This window comes from Patiria miniata, unplaced genomic scaffold, assembly GCF_015706575.1.
Source record: "Patiria miniata isolate m_02_andy unplaced genomic scaffold, ASM1570657v1 HiC_scaffold_20, whole genome shotgun sequence".
In the NCBI taxonomy this organism is placed as follows: Eukaryota; Metazoa; Echinodermata; class Asteroidea; order Valvatida; family Asterinidae; genus Patiria; species Patiria miniata.
In genome coordinates this window covers 21,923,314-21,946,463 of record NW_024037059.1, presented here as the reverse complement: position 1 = coordinate 21,946,463, position 23,150 = coordinate 21,923,314, and the positions used below count along the sequence as shown (strand labels likewise).

General features: G+C 40.4%; 1 protein-coding gene across 3 annotated transcripts; it reads left to right on the top strand.

The window, feature by feature from the left end:
- Positions 1–579: 579 nt before the first annotated feature.
- LOC119728206 (thimet oligopeptidase-like) lies at positions 580–22,521 on the top strand. Of its 3 annotated transcripts, none has more exons than XM_038200343.1 (17): positions 580–811; positions 1,826–1,965; positions 3,160–3,278; positions 4,432–4,563; positions 4,754–4,791; positions 5,705–5,817; positions 6,484–6,538; positions 8,057–8,221; positions 9,432–9,593; positions 11,224–11,289; positions 12,971–13,075; positions 13,301–13,408; positions 13,855–13,928; positions 15,439–15,670; positions 17,424–17,555; positions 19,121–19,237; positions 20,211–22,521. In XM_038200343.1, the coding sequence occupies exons 1-17, from the start codon at positions 653–655 to the stop codon at positions 20,292–20,294; spliced, it is 2,001 nt and encodes a 666-aa protein (XP_038056271.1). In that variant the 5' UTR covers positions 580–652; the 3' UTR covers positions 20,295–22,521. The 3 variants fall into 3 exon arrangements, with proteins under 3 accessions (XP_038056271.1, XP_038056269.1, XP_038056270.1); XM_038200341.1 differs by lacking the exon at positions 17,424–17,555 and adding an exon at positions 17,250–17,381; XM_038200342.1 differs by lacking the exons at positions 13,855–13,928; positions 17,424–17,555 and adding exons at positions 13,719–13,792; positions 17,250–17,381.
- The last annotated feature ends 629 nt before the right edge of the window (positions 22,522–23,150 follow it).

The window sequence follows — 23,150 nt, the reverse complement described above, 5'->3', positions numbered from 1 at the left end:
CCATAATGCACAAGCGATAAGCCTGAATTCTTGTCGGGCCTCAAATAATTCGAAATTTGTAAAAATAATTATTCCATAACTTAACCTTTATTCACTCATTTTATCCAGTCAGTATTTCGAAATACCGTTTATTTTACTGACATAGTTTTTAGCCCTTCCCAATCACATCACGCCTATTCGCTCGTACCCCCGCTGTTTGCAGGGCGGGGTACGAGCGAAATCATGCCTAGTGAAAACTGGCTGACTTATGTTATGTACCCACGTGGCCCTAGCTGACTGATTGATTGATTTCACCGCGTACTGGACAGGTGTACGGGATAACGAAATACCGCCCTCTGTCCACCTGCTGTGTGTTGCTATGCGCCAGCGTCACATCCTATTTACGATGGCTCCAAAAAGACAGTGGTACAGTTTAATCTTTGCGGAAAACAGATTACTCTCACATTAACCAGAATAATAATTTGAAATTGAAAATAACTATGTAGATAATCAAATCAAAATAAACAAATAAAAATGAGAATTATACACAACTATGACAATTTAATGGAGATATTCTTACCCTTGAAAAAGTCTAAGACGTAGTTTCATAGCTACAGTACATACACATTCCTTTCCTGATTGGTACATGTAGCTTCGTCTGCTCTCCAGAAAAATGGCCTCAGACTTGCTGAAACAAAACCAACTGCGTTGGGATTTGAGCCCAGAAGATATCAAGAAAAGGGCTGATGATTTGATAAAGGAGACCAAGGCTGTTTATGATGCAGTTGGAGGTTTAGAGAAGGATAAAGTAACCTACGAAAACACCGTCTTGGTGGGTAGCCTATTGAATCCAACCACGTGCTAATGATTTGAAAGGGTTATCCGTTTATTTCCGACATAACAGGTGTGATGACTTTAGCCTGGCGCCTATGGCATTTCAATGTTTAACTTTATGTGTCACAAATGACTTCTGCAACCTAAATTGGTAATCGTGTACAAAAGACGTGTAGTTTGACTTGTGTTTCCTTTTTGACTTGTGTTCAAAATGACTTTTGCAAATGACTGTCAACAGTAGGTCAAATTTTCCAAAACGCAGTGTCTCTCGTACGACAGCTGTAATGCAATATTAAAATAATAAGAATTATAATAATAATAATAATAATTACTCTGGATTGGACATTTTAATTAAAAGTTAATGCATTAAAAGTTAATGCATGACAACATTTTCCCGCTGCACGTGACGTGAGAGAGTATGCAACCCACCGTGTGTTGTCTGACTGGAGCATTACAAATCTTGCTTTTGTGGAAACAGTTGCTGATTTGTTTTGCCCTAAGACTAAACAGGTCCCGTTTTACCTCAAAACTTATCAAATTTGTGTGATTACTAGCGAGTAGTTACGTTGAAAGTTCAAGTTTCGATCGTAACTTTCTTCAAAAATTCAAAACCAAAGATCTTGTCCTGTAGCGCCGTAGGAAACGATGCTGACATTTTCATGGGCGAATCCATTAATTTTGCAAGGGGTGATTCAGTCCCCTTTTTTAGTTTTACATCGTTTCTTGAATACATTTCAAGAAAAAAAATATATTGTGACGTAGAACAACTTATTATCTAATAAAGAAATATTTCGAACACCATAACAAGTATTAGTCGTCATTTTTCTTTTTTTAATCAGCGGAAATATTGGTGATCATCTTTGGGTACAATATGTTCTTAACTTGCCACTCGTCTAACCTCACCGTACAGTTCTAAAGATGTCTAGATTTCATTGTTACTTTAAATGACACGGCAGTGTAGTACCACATCAATAATTGTGATGTAAATGACGTTGATGTATTTTCTTGTCAGGCATTGGCTAATAATGATCGTGAGTACAGCGTCCTTCGTAACATGCTGGATTTCCCTCAGCATACGGCGCCTGACAAGGCCTTGAGGGAAGCCAGCACAGAGGCTGACAAGAAACTCTCTGATTTCGACGTAGAGATGAGGTACAGTTAGATAGCTGGCAACATATAACCGGGCTACACCGTTGTGTCCCATTTAACTGCTGTGTTACAGCTGCTTCAGGATCAGAATTTTGGGAAAGATTCCCATATCTAGCCATCAGTAATTTTTCCCTTAAATGACCTATCAGCCATCAGAAAGTGAAAATATGTCCGAAAAGTCAAAATTAGCAGGGACAAATTTTGAAGTTGTACTGAGAAAACACTTCCAGTCCCATAGGGTTTGTGCACAGGGTGACAAGCGATGGCCAGATATGGGAATCTTTCCAACTTTTGATTTATGCCATGGCTAAATTTTCCAGTTTAAGAGCAAATTATGCACATTTTTTTTCCAGTGAGCTACGTCTTGAGTTCATAATTTGTAGAGAACATTTGTAGCCCTAAGATTTAGAGTGTGTGCCGAAAGTGATTTTAGGGAAACAATACTCTAAGTTGTTTGGAACATCTTTGAAGGAGTGAAGTTACAAGAAAATTGATCAGTTTAAGAGCAACGTTGTTTTCATACAGGTTGAAGAAATGGATATTTTGCATGTATAGGCCTATGTATTAAGTCTCGCTGTAAAAATCATGTCATATCCCTTTCAGTGCTGTAGTTGAGCCCATCACAAGTCCCTGCAAGTCCATCACAAGTCCTTCAGTCTCAAGTCAAATCACTAGCTATTCAAATGACCTTTTGCAAAAGCAATCTTTTGTCACTGTTCATCACGTTACTTGTGAGGGAACTAATGAAAAGACTTGTGAAAGGACTTGTGATGGACTGGACTACAACACTGAGTCACTTACAAAGATGAGCCACTGAATTCATTTTATAAAATCTCTTTCTATGTAGGCAGAGCCCAATTTTATGTCTCTGATGACTCTAAATGTCGGCAAAGAATAACCACTTTATCAGAAAAGGGCATTTCATGGGTTGGCAAGGCATTTGGGCGTGTGCCCGTGATTATCCCATAGCTGAAGGATTCTTGTCTACGCTTTGGCTGAAAACACAACATATCAAATCACAGAATTATATAGCAGAGCCAAGAAATTAGGCACAGGTCACAAAGTGAAGCAAATTGAAGCAAACAGCTTCACAAGCAACAGCCACTGTAGGTAAGCAAGTGTGTAAGCAGTAAAAGATCTTGTTATCAAGTACATAGTTTTGAGTGATGACACAGTAACTTTCGTTTTTTTGCCCAGTATGAGACAGGATGTCTTTGACAACCTTGTGGCTTTCCAAGAGAAGACAGACCTGAGTAAGCTGAAGCCTGAAGCTAAGCGATACCTGGAGAAGCTGATTAAGCTAGGAAGACGAAATGGTAAGTGCCCTGCACCTCCAGATAGTCAAAAGTAGACATCGCTCGATTAAGTTGGCACACTCACACTCACTCATACGTTCGCCCACAAGTGGGCTCGAGTATGGCTTTTCCAAGTAATTCTGTCCCGCACGAGGGCGGCCAGTTCGTCTGTCGATTCTACACCGGTGTCCTTTTGCAGCACCCCGGTGTAAGACATCTACTGTCTTCCTTGCCTCCTGTGTTCGCGGGTTGGTTTCCAGAGAATGACTTCGTGTGCCTCCAGCTCCAGGTGCCGATAACCGTGGCCTGCTAACTGCATCCGACGGGCTGCAATTTTGTCTCCGACCTTAGGGAGGTCGTCATTGGTTACGTGGTACATTGAGTGCGACTCGGAGCATAAGTGTGTAGCATCCATAGAACGACTTCACCATCGTAGAAGTTAGAGTCCATGGTTCACATGTTGGAACAGCAGGCCTCGTGAGTTGCAGTTGTTGAGTTGTGTTTATGGGCTCCGAGTGTGGACAACAGAGGGCGCTTTTTAACCACTTTTGCCCAGTGGACGGGACACACTAAGTGCGCGTACTGGTTTGCGCGCATATAGCACGAAGTATACACATGACTTACGAGTATATTCTAAATTGCAAAAAGCCATAGTGTCTTTGCGTGAGCATCAAGTGTCGTCGGCATTGTGTTGGAATGTCTCTCCCAGTGGTCTCCCCCAACTTTCCTTTTCTTTACCGTTGAGGGGGTACTTGTGCACGGAGCCCATAAAGTTCATCAAAGGCCTCACTTGTTCAAACTAACTGATTCACAGCTTCTAACTATCTTCAAACTATCTGAATTACAGTGTATGTATCATAGGCAGGGAAGCTTTGTGGTACCTATAGAAATGAATTTTAATCACATGAATGATTTTTGTAACGACTTCCCTTCACATTCAAATTGCCCCATTTTAACCAAGGCGTGTTTACCATGACCATCAATTTAAGTGTGATTTTCTCCCAAAAACTGTTTTAATTATCCAAAAATGGAAGAACCATACACAAATGAAAATGCAAGTGTCAAATATCTCATTATGTTAGTTGTGCCTGCAAATTGGAATTCTGTGCAGAATGTTGTTAAACTAGTATGTGTCAGTTACAGTGATATTCTCTGTTGTCATCCCCACGTGTAGGTTTGCATCTACCCAAGGATGTCCAAGACAAGGTCAAGGCTCTGAAGAAGAGAGCCAGCGATATAGCCATCGACTTCAATAAGAACCTGAATGATGAGAACACTATCTTGGAATTCACTGAAGAGGAACTCGGTAAAGATGTTATGAAAGGCTTCATGACCTACTCAGTCCTTCTTGCTAATTAATCCCAGGCTTTTGACCATACGGTTCAGAAATTGCTTTTTTTTATGTAAAACTTAAATCAGACCAGATTTTGGAGGTTCATTGAACAAAAGTTTTATATTTTTATTTCTCTACAACATATTTTCATATTCTTTTTCAGTTGGTCTCCCTGAAGACTATATCAAGAGATTAGAAAAGGTAACTTTATGTTTCTTTTTTACATTTTGAATTGGTGTCATATTAAAAGGTAGATTACATCAATTAAAATTTGTGCATTACGTTCGTTAGAAGCAACAAAAGTGCTCAAAATCTAAAGAAGGGTGCTTAACAACTAACGTGATGAAGTTTTAGCTCAGTGAATGCTGTATATTCCGAGAAAAACAATGTGCTAGGATCTCGATTTAAAATCAAAAGTTGCCAAGTTATGTCTTGAATGGCCCCCGAATTCAGTGTCCGGGACACGTTCTCATTCAGCCGATTGCAGCTATGCGATGTTGAGCACTTAGCAGACGAATTATAGCAACCGTGTGCGACGTGTCAATGCTTGCGTGCGCTTCGCCAAATTAAAAAACGAACTACTAATGGAAATTTCCCAGAATGCGTCTTTAGACGCTTTGTTGGAAATTGCCTTCTTTCGTTGATTTCTTCAAAACGACAGCTTGCCAGAAAGAATAATTTCACAGGGAGTTTAGTGTCATTACTATCTTTCAACCAAGTATGCTTTTCAACAGTAATTTCGTCAGTTACTTTTTGGATAGCTGAAATGATGGATCCATGATGATGCTGTGCAACCGCCAGGGGAGTAGTGGAGTCCATCACAAGTCACACAACAAAAAGCCATGCACAAGTAACAGAAGATGAACAGTGACAAAGGAAAATCTTTGTCACAGTTCACTTGAAGAGCTTATGACTTGTGACTTATGCTTGGGATGGACTTGTGAGGACTTGTGATTGACTTGTGACGGACTTGCGAGACAGTGGCGTAACTAGCGTTAAGCTAAGTTCTAGGGGGCGCCTGGGGGCGCACCAATTTTTCAAGGGAGCCACTAATATTTATCAAACATTCATAATTATCTGGTAATTAATTACGTCTTGTTATTGGGTGTGACAGACAGCTGATGGAAAGTGCAAGGTATCGCTGAAGTATCCTGATTATTTCCCTGCCATGCGCAAAGGCCGTAACCCAGAGACCAGACGAAAACTGGAATTTGCCTTCAACTCGAGGTACGATGAAACCTGCTGTAAGAGAATTGTCCTATAAACAATTGGCTGTTTGAGGGTCAAAATGTTCTTTAATTATCTTGATAATGCCCTTTGTCATATTATAGGACTGTATGGTGACCGAGAGAGAGTGATGCATACTCTTGAATGCTTTGGCCTTATACATCGGGGGCTCATTTGAAACCCTATGGGTTTCCGCACATTCAGATAAAAATTCATCGTGACTAATTGGGGGTATAAACACTCTTGAACCAGTGTGCGATGCCATTAGATTAACCTTCTCAAATCCTCTAAAATGCTAAAATGGAGGATTTTGCAGGATTGAGGCTATATGGCAAAAATGTGTGGCTGATCTTAGAGGATGCACTGTGTCAAGGTCTTAGGCCGGACAGGCAGCTGTTATGCTCAGCCGTGCAGTAAATTTAGGCCCAGATTATACTTGAAATACTTGTCACTGGCTCTGCCTCAACATGTTGACAGTGAATGCTGGAGGATTTTGCAGGATGGAGGCTGCATCCTAGCAAAAATGCCTAGGAAGTTAGGGTTAAACATTTTAGTAATCAACTTGAATTCCTAAGAATTCTTTGCTATCTAAAAGGCTCTTTGAGACAACTTTGATTTCTGAAATAACCAAAAAGTATCAATTGTTGTACTTTTTTTTGTTTTCAGATGCAAAAATGAAAACACTAAGATCATGGAAGAATTGGTTGAGATACGTCAAAAGGTAAATGTTGTTTATTGGATTTCTGATCAAGTTAATGATCTCTTGTTTAAAAGCCCCAGTATTGCAGTGTTTGCATACCCAGTTTACTCCCTGCATTCTTTATCCTCCATGCTCAGTATTTAATCCCGCAGTTCATGGCATAGTGGCCCACAGCCATTTGGAAAACCTGGGTGATGACTACATCTCAGTCTCCAGAATGACTTGGAAGCCTGTGATGTGTCAAAGAAAAACATTTTTGCCTCTTAGCTTTTGTTGGTCCTGTTGCAGACTCTTGACCTATATTGAGGCAGAGGCTTTTTAGTCCGAGATTCCAAATGTCACGAAGTTGGAGCCTGAACCAAAGCTAGACTTAAATCCCAGCAGCCGATTTCATAAGTCCACTTGCGCCACAATTGATTGCGTAACTTGCGCAACGTTTCACGCTGCGCAAATTTCACTTATGACAATTTCCTGAAAGTTTCATAGTGCATAAGTCCGCAACTTGCGCAATAAATTATGGCATTACCTGCGCAATCATGTTAGGTGGCGTATTTTGTTGCGTAGTGACTGAAAATGGCCTATTTGTCAGCTTATCGTGATTGTCTTGGAGCCTGTTATTGTGCAACTTATCAAGGTTGATACAAGACACTCGCAGCTTTGTGCTTGAAGTAAATGAATTGCTATTTTAATTGTGATATCGTTTTGAGAGTTGCCGCACAATTCCAAAAGAAGTCGGTCAAAACGATTTTCAAAATGACGTGGCAAGGTGATTCAACGACTGTTTCATGAACAAACAAAATTATACACAAACAGCCATCGAAAATGCAATTATTATTCTTATTCAAGATATTTAAATTATTTAAAATGTTGTGCAGCTAGGCCAAGTTTTGTGAAATGGATCGTCAGTTAATTGTACAGCTGCACAACAAATTTTGTTGCGTAAGTCCTATGAATGGCATAAGTTGCGCAATGTTTTGCTAAATCGGGTGCAGGGCATTTAAACTCCTCTAATATCAAAATATTCCTTTTTTAATTTAATTCAGATACTGGGTTTTTCTTTCATCGACTCGGAGTGAGTTTATAGTTGTACCATGTCACATCTTTTGTGTGAGTTTGTGTTGTTCTGAAAAGAACCAGAGGGAAGTCAACATTTTGGACAGTGTATTTGTCAGTTGTCACTTGAGGCACCCACAAACTCCTCTTCACCGTGCAAACTTTATATCTTACCATTGAAGCAGTGTATACTCAGTGCTGTCCGAGAGCTATTGAGATAATTCCAGAATCTTGCACAGGTGGGACTCGAACCCCAAGCCGCCCGCTTAGTAGTGCAAACATCTTAACCACTTGATCACAGAGCTTGACTTGGTCAGCTGGCTGGTTCGTATCTGATGTAGCAGTTAATATTGCAGTCAATATCTTGTATGAATGAAGGTTATTCAGTCACGTAGGTGAAAGGCAACACCTGGTAAAACATTTACATCTCGATGCAAAAAGACAAACAACTCAACCATAAACAATACTATGATGGTTCTTGCACAGCTTGCAGACTTGTTGGGCTACCCGACCCATGCTGCCTACATTCTAGAGCTACGTATGGCCAAGACACCAGAGACGGTCGCCAGTTTTCTCAAGGAATTAGCAGGGAAGCTACGAGTTCTTCAGGAGGCTGAACTGAAGACATTCCTGAGTTACAAAAAAGAAGAGGTGGGCCATTCCTCTATTCATGTCTATTCAATGTGCTGTACACGTGTGTGTATCACATAGTACACACAGCACCAATATATTTATGTTGTTTCTTACACGTCCGAAGAATGCGAACCACTGTGCGGCAGGATTCACAACTCGATTTTTGAGAGTCAAAATATTGACACCAGAAATTCGTTCTTGCATGATTCTCGCAAAAATAACACAAAAACGCCAAGTTTTAAAGGATGTTCGTGTGGACGTAATTACTTTTAAATGCTCTTTCCAATTAATATCATTTTGCTTAAAACGCATTTTGTAGCCCAATTGCAGTCCTTCTGATTTGAAAAACACAGGTGTGTGGAAAAACGCACACCTGGATTTTTCTAGGCGTGTGATTTGTCTAGGCGTGTTATCAGGTCCGGGACCTGCCCTAAATCTAGCGACGTCGCTAGATTGTGCAACGATCGCTTGATCGAGCGATGATGACGTCAATTACGTCATGAATAATGGCATGACGTCATTTTTTCGTTATGTTTTTTATAGCTCCATGCATGAAGTTAGAGAGTTCAGCCCACCAAAAACCTAGTGACGTCGCTAGATTTAGGGCAGGTCTCGGACCTGGTGATTCTGTGGTCCAAGCTGGGACTGAACAATCTGGTATTGTTTTTCAAAATATTCATCTTGGTTTACAATAAAGCCATATTCTCTTCACCAACGTACTTTATTTTTCACAAATTATGAAGGGATTATGAAGGGATTCAGGTGTGCGATTATTCGCACTTCTCAGGAAGCATTTAGGCATGTGATGGCATGGGGGTGTGATCGCACGCCTCAAAACTAATTGCAGAAGGACTGCAATTAGGCTCATTCCAGGCCGTAATGTCCTTCTATGAGTTTCTGCCGTGAGCAGTATCAATGCGGGCTTGGACAATGTGTTTGACGATGGCTAACCCACCCTACCCACCAGAACCATGTTTCAATAATACCTTAGTGAGAAACTGGTCAGAATTGAAGATACTGGGAAATGTTGCACTTCTCAATACAAAAAATTACTTTGATAGAAACCTTGAAATGTAAGAGTCTTGGGAGAAGATTTGGAATACACGGTGTGCTTTTATACAGTACAGCTACAGTGTTCTCCCAAGTTTTTTGCTTGGAAAGTCTCAAATAGCTGCGTAGCTGTTGCTTTGATAGTAATTCGATTTTTCCCCTTTTTTCCTGTGACTAGTGTGAGAAGTACGGCTATCCCTTCAACAACACCATTGACTTGTGGGATATGCGATACTACATGAACATGGCCGAGGAACGTCAGTATTCCATCGATCATAACAAACTCAAGGAGTATTTCCCTCTGGAGGTGGTGACCAAGGGCCTGCTGGAGATATACCAGGTAATGTGGGTGGGGCTGGAAGGTGGAAAGGGAGGGGCTGGGAATGGACTCTCTTCATGAACAGGAGATTGTGCTTGGTGAACATTCGTGTCATGATAGCACCTGTGTGTAATACGCACCTTGTGTGCGCACTAGTTGATGCACATGTGTGACCTGCTCCACAAAAGGGTATTACATCGCAACAAAGTTGACATTGAGTTATATACATGGTTGGAAAGCCCACAACGTAAGCTTTCATTTGGTATATAATAGAGCTCAATAGCTCCTCCCGTTCTGGAGATATGACGTATTTGCATATTAATTACTTCCTTGGAGTTCAAATTACACAACTGAGAAAACAGGCTTTGAAAAAGCTGGCTCTGTTGTAGATTTGGGTATGATGCACTCAAAATTGTAGATTTTCCCACTTTATTCATCAAAATCAACATTTCTGTGAACCCTGAAAAATTGGTAATAAAGATGTCATTCATGACAAACAATGAAAATCTTATTTTGACAAAATTTTCACCCTCTCAATTTTGAGCGGGCCATTACATGATTATGCACAGTGCGACTTAATACCATTTTTTGTGGAGCGGGTCACATACAGCGTAAAGTATGCACAAACTTGCAGTGTCTTTGCTTGAGCATCAGGCATATGGTGACAGTGGCGCCAAGAGTCTGCTTTGTCACCATTGATACTTGTGTATAATGACATGATGACATCGACAAATTCAGAAACCTCCAACGTAGGTCTTGATAACTCAGTTAGTAGAGTGCTGGCACAAACTTTCCAAGTTTGCAGCATTGGTATGTTGCTAGCAACCTGACTTGAGATATGATCCCTGGCCACATGGCACATACAAGCTCCTGACTAGTGCCCCTTGAAAATAGACGCTGACAAATTAGGAGACCGTCAACATAGGGCTGGATAGCTCAGTTGGTAGAGTGCCAGCACTGTGCCAGTGAATCTTACAGGATCCAGAGTTATATTCAAGTCCTCACTAGTTACTTGCTCTGAAGACAAGTCACAAGCATCTTAAGTAAACTGTGACAAACATTTCCTTTGTCATTGTTCATCCCTTACTTAAGTGATTGATTAAGGATCTGATTTGGGATGAACTTGACAACTCTGCAAACATCCAATCAGAAATACAAAGGCCAACTCTCTACTCTTACGTTATAAGGATCTCCAATCCCAAGTCCTGATTTGAAAATCACAGGCGTGTGGGAAAAGGCACACCTGGTTTTTTCTAGGCGTGTTGATTTTGCTAGGTGTGTGATTTTTCTAGGTGTGTGATTCTGTGGTCCAAACTGGGACTGAACAATCTAGTATTTGTTTTATTATATTCATTTTGGTTTACAGTAAAGCCATTTTAAGAGTTCACAGATTATGCCATAAATGTATGTCGTGGTGTGCAGTACTGAGGGAGTCAGGTGTGCGATTTTTCGCACTTCTCGGGAAGCTTTTAGGCATGCGATGGCGTGGGGTTGTGATTGCACGCCTCAAATCAGAAGAACTGAATCCCTACCGTATCTTGTTCAAGAGATCTATGGCTGCAGTCTTTATCAAAGCTATAAGTTCCCCCCATCATATGCCATGGTCTTCCATCTCAATGATGGTGCTTTGTGTTGTCATTTGTACAAACAGGAGCTCCTAGGATTGAAGTTTGAAGAGATTCCCAAAGCACCTGTCTGGAATGATGACGTCACAATGGTAAATTGGTGTATTAATTAGATAAGCTATAAAAATATTGTTGATTTTTAAACCTGCCAACATGTTCCAGGTTTTGCTGTCGCCTTTGTTATATTTAAAGTAACAATCGTTCCGAAGTTTCCTTGTCCAGTTTGACCCAGGATGTGTATCTCCAATCTCGAAATTATAATCACACTTACACTAAAATCAATGTATTTAGAACGAGCACAGAGTGGAATGATTTTGAGACAATATATATAGAGAAAGGCACATTGTTGTGACATAAGATATCCACCTAAAGTTCAGTTGTGTTAACCCTAACGATCCCCGTCCAGTCAAACTCCAACACCATGGTTTGTTGGAATCTGTTAGGATGAGTACTCGACTAGTAAACTGATTATGCTTTACGTGGGATTAGGCATACCACAAATAAACAGAGTCCAACTGTGTATGTGCACAGTTTACCATATGGTGTTGGAATTTGCAAGGATGAGGATGGTTCCTAGTAAAACACCATAGGGGGTTAGGGTTAAACTAGTTACTAAGGCGGTAAGGACACACAACACATATCTTAAGATTGGGGAAATCAGTTTTTCGAAGTCAAGTTACTGCTCTGTAGGGGTGTGCCTCGGAACCGGGTACCCGAGTACCCGACCGTTGATGCCAGGAACCGGTTCCAGATTATGGGATCCGGTCCCGTAACCAACTTTGTAAATTACTTAGTAACTTCTCAGACAATGAAAGAAAAAGGTTTTGAATGCCATTTGTGGGTAATTTTCAAAATGAAAACCAGGCTACATGGAAAAACAAAACATATTTCACGTTATTATAAGATGGAATTTTGTGTCGGGGTAATGTAAATCAAATTAGGTTTTTGCCCTTCAGGAGGTCGTGGGTTCGAGTCCCACCCGAGTGATTTTTTCCAACTTTAACTCGGGAGGTAACACACTGAGTATACAGTGTTTAAACGTCGGTGTAGGGCAAAACCTAATTGATTTACATTACCCCGATGCAAAATTCCATCTTATAATATTTTATGCAGTACCCGCTGCTATGTACATCAGATTTGAACCAGCCAAGTGATCCCGTTAGCTCGGTGGTCGAGTGGTAAGACATCTGCACTAGAAAGCAGGAGGTCGTGGGTTCGAGTCCCACCCGAGTGATTTTTTCCAACTTTAACTCGGGAGGTAACACACTGAGTATACAGTGTTTAAACTTCGGTGAAGGGCAAAAACCTTATTTGATATTTCACGTTTATGACACTCGTGAAAGTTGCTATAAAGTAAGCTATGAAGCTCACTGTACGCACTTGTATCTTGCTGTATTGATGCACCGATGTGGTAGTCTTATCGTGCGGACCTTTATAAACAATCTGAACAGCAACTTCCGAGATTTGAACGTGGGGTAAGGTTTTTTTAACGGTACCAGGATACCTGAGTTTTTTCAGTCAGCTACCCAGTTCCTGTACTACCCGTAAAGGCACACCCCTACTGCTTCTTACTCAACCCCCTGGCCACAGATTTCTTAAAAACTAATATCTTGTCTCACCTTTTACAAAAAGGTAGAGAAAAAAAGTGTTCTCAAGAAAATAATAAAAAGGTTTTTTTTTGTAGGTGCATTTCCACAAGTGTTTCAACACAACTTAGTTTTGATTGATTGAGATGCTACCTGTTTTTTCTCTCTCTTTGTTTTGATATTTTAGTTTAGTGTGACAGACAAGGAATCTGGTGACTTCATGGGTTTCTTCTACCTAGATCTCTTCCCACGAGAGGGCAAGTTTGGTCATGCTGCCTGCTTTGGTCTACAGGTTAGTCGATTCAGCAGGGGTGGCGATGTCTTATCAACATTGGGGGAGGACAGGGTCCAGGCTTGGAAGTTTAAAAGGGAAGGGGGGGGGGACTGGCTGGACAACATCCGACTACAATCTGTGATTTCAAATATATCAATATAATCATTTACTGATGAATTGCTAATAGCACTTATTTTTAGCAGAACAATTTGACTTGATTTGGTTATTGTTTTTGGTCCACAGCCTGGTTGCCTAGCAGCTGATGGGTCACGTCAGGTTGCCATAGCAGCCATGGTGGCTAATTTCACTAAGCCGACCGCTGACTCGCCATCGCTACTCACCCATGACGAAGTAAGTCTTCAAAGTTTTTCAAAGTATTCAGTTCTATCTGTCAGATTCCAGTGTGAAAAAGTCTCATAATTTTATGTTCACTTTCTGTAATGCCAGTACTTCAACTTTTAACGAAAAGCTACATGCCAACAGTTATGGTAAAGTCTGTGCATTGGCTCAGCTCATTGAGCTGCTTTGCCAGTATATATGCAATGATCCTAGCTTTCCCCTACGAACCCCAACCAGACTCCAAGCCTTTACTCAGCCCTGTATTGCCCCTTGCGACTCCCCTTCCCTGACACTGTCATTATTTCTGGTCTTCTCCCTTTAGGTGGAGACCTTCTTCCATGAGTTTGGTCATGTCATGCACCAGCTATGTGCCCAGGCTGAGTTCAGAATGTTCAGGTACTAGCCTCAATCCTAATTGTTTCATTTTCTTTTTGTGTGTGCTTGGTTTCTCTGGATAGGTGGAGACATTCTTCCATGAGTTTGGCCATGTCATGCATGATATTCTGGGTCAGACTGACTTTTGTTACTTCAGGTCTGTATACATTTTGAAAGCCTTGACAACTTGTTGGGTAGTTGGTAGGGTGGCCAAATGGTTATGTGCAATCCTAGACTATTTGCTATTGCTAACTTTATTAGAAGCCTTTATTACAAACGTATTAAAGGCACTTGTGAAATATGCATGCGATGTCTTTTGTAGCACTGTAAAACAAATCGAATTTGATTTAAAAAAATTGCATGATATGCTGCACAACTTTGTCGTGTAAATGTAAACGCTCTCATTGATTTGTGCGTATATATGAAAACGTATGACATCGCGTGACAAAATTGCGTATGTGTAAATAGGCCTTAATAAATTCAGGGAACAGGATAAAAAATTGCTGCCCCGTGAGTAAGGTCTATTCCAAGGGCCAGTTGCACCAATAGACCTATCCACTAAGCCCTGTTTCATGTGTGTTGACCAATCACAGTGGTGACTAATGCCTGACATGCGTGCACTAAAGTCTGACAAGTGACATGCGTGCATATACACACAAGTTGTTGCCTACTACACAGTAAGCGGGGCTTAATGGGTCAGTCTGTTATGCCCAAATATCCTTTTAAAGTGCTGTATTCCTTTCCACCATTCAGGGGTACTTGTGCATATTAAAGGCATATATGATCATTTACAAATGCTCAAATATTATGAAATAGTCTGCTTAATTGTAAGTAAATAATGGTATGAAAATAATAGTATGAAACATCTTGTGAAATCGTTGAGCCTTGTATGCTGTCATTCTCAAGAAAAGAGGAATTTTGTATTGGTACTAACGATGTTAGGACTTAATCATCGCTGACAAACAGTTTTCTCAAATACTACATCCATTTAATGGCTGCAAGCCAGCTGCTGACTTCATGTGTAAGGTCAGATATGCTAGGTATCTGTATTACTTCCCCACGACAAAGCCGGTACTTGGGCACTCCCTGTGACCTATGGGTTCTGTGCACGATAGATTCAGTGAGCTGCACTTTGTCAGTTGAAAATGAACAGCGCTTTGTCATGTTTTTCCAGCACCAATGGACATAAAACACTGAACAGCTCAGTGGAACGATGTCTGCTATGAATGAATAGCCCTCAAATCGGTCCATTTCATGAAATTAAGGCCCATGCAAATGATCCTATATGCCTTTAACCCTACTAGGAACCTTCCTCATCCTTGCAAATCCCCACACCATATGGTAAATTGTGCACAAAACAGTTGGACTCTGATTATTTGTGGTATGCCTAATCCCACGTAAGCACAGTCAGTTTACTAGTGCAGTACTCATCCTGACAGATCCCAACAAACCCTGGTGTTGGAGTGTGGCTGGTTGGGGATCGTTAGGGTTAATCAAGAGAGTGCTTAAAATGAAATTCACATGCATATTCCCCTTGCTCTTGACTGTCTTTCAACTGAAATCCTGAGTTGCACCTTCTTTCTCCATCCTCCCTGCACTACTAGTCCGCAGGACAGACACTAAATTTGTTCTTTAACAAATTTCATCGATTATTTGCCACACCACAGCGGTACCCGAGTGGAGCGTGACTTTGTAGAAGCCCCCTCACAGATGTTGGAGAACTGGTGTTGGCAGGCTGAGTCGCTGCGTCGCATGTCGGGCCATCACAAGGATGGAACGGCCATCCCTGACGAGATGATAGACAAACTGGTCAAGGCACGCAACGCCAATGCTGGGGTCTTCAATCTACGACAGATTCTACTGGGGACATTCGACCAGAGTATACACACTAGTGCCAAGGTCTGTCTGTCTGTCTGAAAGTTGAGGTTCCTTGTTTGGGAGCTTATGAAGACCTTCAAATATCCATAAATTATGGGGTATTAGTACCAGTAATGTTGATGCTTGTGCGCTGTTTAATGGATTTTGGAAACTGGTTCACATATGAAGAACTTTTTATACTATTTAAAAATTGCTCTGTCCATACAAGTTGTCAAGTTTTCCCCCAAAAATGGATTTCTAGCCATACAAAAGTGTCAACTTTAGGAATGAGAAATGGAACAAAAGAAGAAAACTACCCAGGTTTAGATGTGGAATATTTTCAGCATGGGAGTCAATCAGTGGGGGTGGGGGGGGGGGGGAATATCGCAATGCACTTTTTAAAGTGGGGGGGGGGGGGGATATCATATTGTTTGTCCCCCCCCCCCACTTTTTTCGTCCGCGAATAAAAATTGTAGCCTATATGATAATATAGCTCAGAATAGCTGATTCGATGACTCCAAACTTGAAAATGATGTTTAAATGATAATCTTTTGTTAAAAAAAAATTGGTTAAAGTGGACAGAAATTGCCTCGGATCACACCACAGAGCGTCTAAAATCCAACATTCTTCAGGGCCCTTAAACGGGCCCCGAACCCCATGCCGTTAGGGCTTCGCGCTTTGTGCTCGCATAAGTTCTTATCAAGGTATGTCCCCCCACTTTTGAAAAGCGATTGACGCCCTTTATTTTCAGTATAAGTTTTGAATACTTCAGGCGTTTATCTTTTGTGTGCTATGGGGCCAAAAGCAACTCAAAAATAAAAGTGTATTTTCAGAGGGTTGAAAACGTCCAAAGTGGAAACAAAAATAGCTTTTTTTTGGTTTAAATATAGTAAACAATTGAAACTTTGTTGAGAGAAAACTTGGATTTGTTGTAGAGCACAGGTAGAACAACCCCAAAACTGTATTTGGCTTAACCCTAACATACCTGAATCCATCAAAATCCACACCCCTGTTCTGGAGGATTTCGGCAGATTCAGGATATTTCCATATTGAAAAAGTTGGGGATTTTGGTGGATTCAGGACAGTATAAAGTCGAGCGGTACTGCAGGATTTTGATGGATTCAGGATACCTCCATATTGAGCAGTTGGAGACTTTGCTGGATTCAGGATCTCAACAGTTTAATTTCTTGGCTATATGTTTGATGTGTATCATCATGATCATGTATGTACTACACTGGTGGATTCTGATGGACTCTCTGGTGGATTCTGATGGACTCAGGACACCAACATTTTTTTGCATGACAAAGTTAGTGAATTCATGATACTTTGGCAGATTCAGAATACTTTCTAGTAAAAGTGCTCAAGGGTTAATCAAACTTCAGGCTTCATACAACTAATTCAGTCAGGTCTTTTGAAAAACACTTTTTATAATTCAATTTTAACTTGCTATTGCAGAGAAATCACGTTGTATGGTCATCAGTTCCTCCTTATAACTTGCCCCTAGACTTTCAATTATGGCCTCAAAAAAGGACGAAAAACTTACCTGAAACCCCCCCCCCCCCCCACTAAAAAAAGGTCATCAATTGAGGATCCTATTGTATTTTTATATAATTGAATATAGGCTGATACCACCTCCGTGTATGCCCAGATATCTGATGATATTCTTGGCATACCAGCTACGCCGGGTACCAACATGTGTGCGTCATTTGGCCATCTAGCAGATGGGTACGATGCCCAATACTATGGTTACTTGGTGAGTCTTTAAAATCACTCTTTATATCCCCCTTCTGTTTAGGCCGACACATGGGCGATTTATTCTAAACTGTCAGAAGAGATCCTTGGGATACCGGCCACGCCGGGTACCAGCAAGGTTGCCTCATTTGGTCATTTGTCGGACGGTTATGATGCACAGTACTATGGGTATCTGGTGAGTGAGTCATTTTTGATAGTTGACCGGAGCATCAACAAGTGCAAGTGCACAATCAGCTCTGGCCGTCTTGTATGCAATTCTTGCATGAAGAAAAAGAACTTGTCTGCTGTAAAATTAGTATCCCACTGAAAAATAACAGGTCTAGGGGAAAAATTGAAAACTGTTGGGAAAAAAAGTGGACGTCTTGATTGGAATCGATCCATGAGCCGTCTTACTGCGAGCCCTATGCTTTACCACTGCACCATTGGGTGTTGCTTGGTTGGCCTGGTGAATTTGTGCACTGTTTAGAGTATACGTATACAGAAGGTATACGTACGTGAGTGAAAGGATCATTTGAACATTGATTAACCCAGACTGTTGTGTAAGAAAATAAAAAAAAGCTGTGGCCGTCTTGCATGAAATGATTGTGTGTACGTACAAGCCTGGGCCGCGGCCGCGGAGCACCATTTTCATTCCTCCTTCTGCATACCGTCCAACCACTACACAAAATACCACGTGACCATAACATTAATGTACCTATCTTGCCTCTGTTTACAACATTTTCATAAACAACATGTTACATATAATTTTTATAGTGCTTTTACTGACGATGGCATGGCATTTGCTCAATTTTGGTAAAAATAATGTTGGTCAATTTTCAGGGACCGACCGACCGACCGACTGATCGACTGACCAACCAACCTAGAAGTGACATGTAGTAGCTCCTTCCAGAGTTTAAAAAAAATGAATGATGGAGAATACCAATAAATGTCGATTTAAAACAAGGGGTGAATAATTCTTTTGCAAGGTGTGTCACAAATCATGTTTTGCACGCATTTGAAGCCTTGAAGAAAAAACTAGTCAGTATTCACATACAAAAATTCCCGTGCGCACAAAGACCATAAAAATTGCCTTATCCTTGTGCAAAAGTTTTGTGTTCCCACTTTTTTCCAATTCTGTGCTATGGAAATGGCCTCTCCGTAGCTACTCTTTGGTGGCAGTCTGTATTTTCAAGTGCTCTTACTCAAATATTATGCACAATTGTGATAATGAAATAATCCGGATACCACATAAAATTTGTCAAATTCAACTTATAACATGCAACAAGCACACTGATGAGACGTGATTAAATATTACTTACATCATGAGGTCATAAAATGACAGTAAAAATCACTCAATAACTTTTGTGGCCCAAAATCACGGACACAGAAATGACAAAGATATATATGTCCATGTTGAATAGCACTCTGCACTAATGTTAAAAATAGAAGCAAGTTCCCGGATCTCAGACAAGCATGCTGTACGAACTTCTCGCATGAAGATTACGCGCACGCTTGCAACACCGTTCTATGCGTATGTATGCGGCCAGATATGCATGCGTGCGCTCACATGATTGTTCGAAAGTTTGTCTGATATCCGGCGTCTGCGCGCGTACAGCACGGAGCAAAATTGACGTCATTAGTGCGGAGTGCTATTCACAGCTGCATATTAAGTCACAAATTACGGCCTTCAACGTAGATATTTCACTGACTGTTGAGCCACCATTTTCAATCCTTTCTTGCACATGATTTGTTTGTTATCAGTGGAGTGAGGTGTACTGCATGGACATGTTCTACTCTCGTTTCAAGAAGGAAGGCATCATGGACCCCAAGGTGGGAGCTGACTACCGCAAGTACATCCTGAAACCAGGAGGATCAATTGTAAGTTATTACAGATACTGGACATAGATTGCTTGCATTTCAGCCATCTTTGTGGTGTGTGCTTTTGTTTCAAGGATATGCGTGTGTGGACAAAACAGAAAGCTTATGGAACACAATGCACCCGTAAGAAACAAAGCGCAATACCAAATGTAAAGCCGTACAGATGAACTGTATGTGCTCTTCAACAGGTTTGATTTTTGTGCCTTTGGACTAATGTTCCACTTCTCTGTGTTATTTTAATGGTTTTACTTTTTCCTACTCTTGGTGCCTTCAACCCTCTGAACAAGGCTTTAATTTGGGGTTGTTTTGGAGCACTTAACCAGTTCCCACCAGGATTATTTTGACATTGACCAGACCCAGGCATGGGATTGTTTTTCATTAACCTCGATGCCAGACGGGTTCAGGCCATCATCTGCGGGTAGCACAGCCTGATATTTCTGGCCTCGCTCGCTGCGAGCGGGTCACTGACAGATATTTCCGGCCTCGTTCGTTGCGTATTTATCCGTCATCCGTTCCAAATACCGGTTTGAATACCGCAAAACCTTTGCGTGTATACATGTCATCCGACCTGAACTGATTAAACAGATCTGAGCAGCGAGTAGACTGGTTCCCGGCCCCTTCATTTTTAATAATTATAGAGAGGCCGGAACCAGTCTACAATGCGAGAATGACTTATTCTTGGACTGCAAATAATTCAAAATTTTTAAAGAATTATTGCATAGCTAAATGACCAATTTGTTTTTTTCATTTGATGTCTCATTGAAAAGTTAATAACTTGTGTGTTGCGAGAAAAATAATAATTAAAAAAAATCTACTTTTCAGAAAACTCAAAAATAGTATGGACAGTACATCTTTTACATATGGGTAAAATGTGTTTTCCGATTCAGTTCACCCAGATATCTGCTCGTTATGATTTATCTTCATCATTATGTTGTTTTCAAGATTGTTATAACAATTGTAATTTGTAATACAGGATGCCATGGACATGCTGAAGAACTTTCTGGGCCGTGAACCCCAGCAGGAGGCTTTCCTTATCAGCAAGGGTCTGAAAGTCTAACACCCACAGATGGACAAGGCTGAAGTCTGGAATACAGAAACACAAGCACAAAAGCTGCAGCTCTTCTTCATGGAAACATGAAATCCTTCTTGTTAGAGAACTTTAGAGTCTTCTTAAAAAAACCCAACAGATTTACTGACTTTAAGTGAAGGTAAATAGTTGTCAGTTTAACGCTGTTCTATTCATTCATACTGTGCAATTTACAACACTCTAGGTGTAATTCAATTTATGACGCCTCATACATATTTATGAGCTAAACGCGCTTCTTTCATTGGTCGATGTTCCAACGCGTCTCAGAAGTAAGAAAAGCCACCTCCCACACACCCACTCCCAACTGGTCGGGAGTACTAGGGAAGTAATACCTTCTAGATTAGCTCCTTAGACTCTCAACTGTGCACTGTTTGTGATCACAAGTAACATTGCTGGTGGTACCACACTAAACCATCCAGACAAACAGATGATTATTAAAATGATGCGTTCCGCTGGAGGGTTTTTCAACAGACTTTTGTCTAATTTTGATAATGAATCTAAATATGTACGAGGTATAATAAAACCAATACAACATGGTCTATTTCGGGCAAGCAGTCCCACGGTGTTGGCGTATTTTGACTAACTTCCTCCGCTTTGCTCCAGGAGATAGTCAGATCAGTCAACACCTCAGGACCAGTATTTTACACTACAGTCGACTCTCGTTAATATAAACTCTGTTAATACAAAATTCTGGTTATAACAAACATAAAGCCTTGGTCCCGACTGTGCATTTATGTGCACAATGAATGGGACTGATCTGTTCCTCTTAATACAAACTTCATATAACAAACAATTTAGCTAGGTCCGAACGGGTTTGTTATAACAAGAGTCGACTGTACGTCCCCTCATGCCATGTTGTATTGATATAAAACTGTCTGAACTCTCACCATTCCTTATGCTTATCAGATGCTATTTTGAACTTTGTCACAATTGTCGTTCTGTGAAGAGAGCAATTATGTTTTAAAGTATTAAAGTTACAGTTCTGGCTGAAACACAGGTAGTGTATTTTCAGTTTTAATGTTCATTAATATTAATACGTCCTCTTGTAACCTAGTTGATTTTGTTCTCTGAGGTGTAAAAACTTTACTTGTTTCATGTTCAGCTCTGTGACAAGACTGGCCTCACAACATTGAGCAATGTACTCAAAGAGAGATATGTATTGATGGTTACATGTATGTTTATTGACATTGTAATGAAAAATGGGGTACCGTGCTTGCAAAGAGGTCAGTGTAGAAATGGATTAAAAAGAGCGGTGAGATTGTTTAAAATTCACAACATTTTTTGAAATATTGCAAATTGATGACCATAATAACATGAAAAGAATTTGACTTCAATTTCCGATCATTTTATCAAACACATTGCAATTGGGTAAATATGAACATGCTGTCTGTGACTAGACTGGTCAGCATTTGGTACAAAGATGTTAACATAAAAAGGGCATGTGAACTTGCGAAACTTGCATGTTATATTTGCTTTCCAGCGCTAGGGTTACAGGAATACATGCGCGCCTCAAATTCTAAAATTGTTGCTCTGTGCCTGCATGCATGGTACCACATCAGCTGTGCCTTGTAATATTGTTCCTTTATTAGTCCATAGACTTTTTTGTTGTACATGTTTCTTCAAAACATTAATTGATAATCATGATGTGTAATCTCCAAGTCTGTAGAACAAGACATGTGAATGGTAGGCTAATCATTATTGAATGGCTGTAGTGCTAGAATTGAGAATGTACAATTTTGTTTCAGAAAGATGTTTAAGGATAGTTACTTGTGCACAAAGTGATAAGTATTATGCTAACTGCAACTTAGTTGAGCTTGTATTATTACCTGTTTTCATTGAAAATGAACTGTTCATATATAACCAAAACATGTTTTCTAAAAATGTCAGCTTTATTTTGACTACCTTTTAAATTCAATACAAGATACCAGATGTGTTTTTTTGGAGAAATATCTTAGATTACATGTGTTGAGAGTTAGTCAAGTTCTGTAACAATCCAAGTGCCTTACTTTGTTGTATTGTCTTTGTCCTTGGTGATGGTGTTGAAACAATGACCACATTGATTATTCATCAGTAATGTAACTGTGATATAAATGTGGATGTTTGTACAAGTGTTTGTGAAATGATCTTTAGGGACCATAAGTTCATTCACTCATTGTATCTCTTATCGGGATGAAAGATAACACTTAAAGGTGTAGTCCATCATTTGTAATTTGTGCATTTTGTTCGTTTGAAGCAACAAAAGTGCTCAAAATCTAAAGAAGGGTACTGAACAACTAACCTGATGAAGTTTCAGCTCAGCTTCAGCTGTATATTTCGAGAAAAACAACATTCTATGATCTCGATTTCAAATCAAAAGTTGCTGAATCATGTTTTGAATTGGGCCTGAATTCAGCGCCCGAGACACATTTTTCACTGAGCTGATTGCAACCACGCGATGTCGCGCACCGATCCGACGAATTATAGCAACCTCGCGCGCGTCTGCGTCATGTCAACACTTGCGCGCGCTTCGCCGAATAAAAAAAACGAACTACTAACGGACATTTCCAACGGTGTTTCTTAAGATGTACCATTGGAAATGCCTTCTTTCGTTGATTTCTTCAAAATGACAGCTTGCCAGAAAGAATAATTTCACAGGGAGTTTAGTTCCCTTACTATCTTTCAACCAAGTATGTTTTTCAACAATAATTATGCCAGTTACTTTTTGGATAGCTGCAAATGATGGACTCGGGCTTTAAGCTGGGCCTTGACATTTTCTTGTCTTTCCTGTTCACATTTCATAAACACAATTCCTGAACAAGCAGAAAACAAACAAAGACTTCCCGTTCC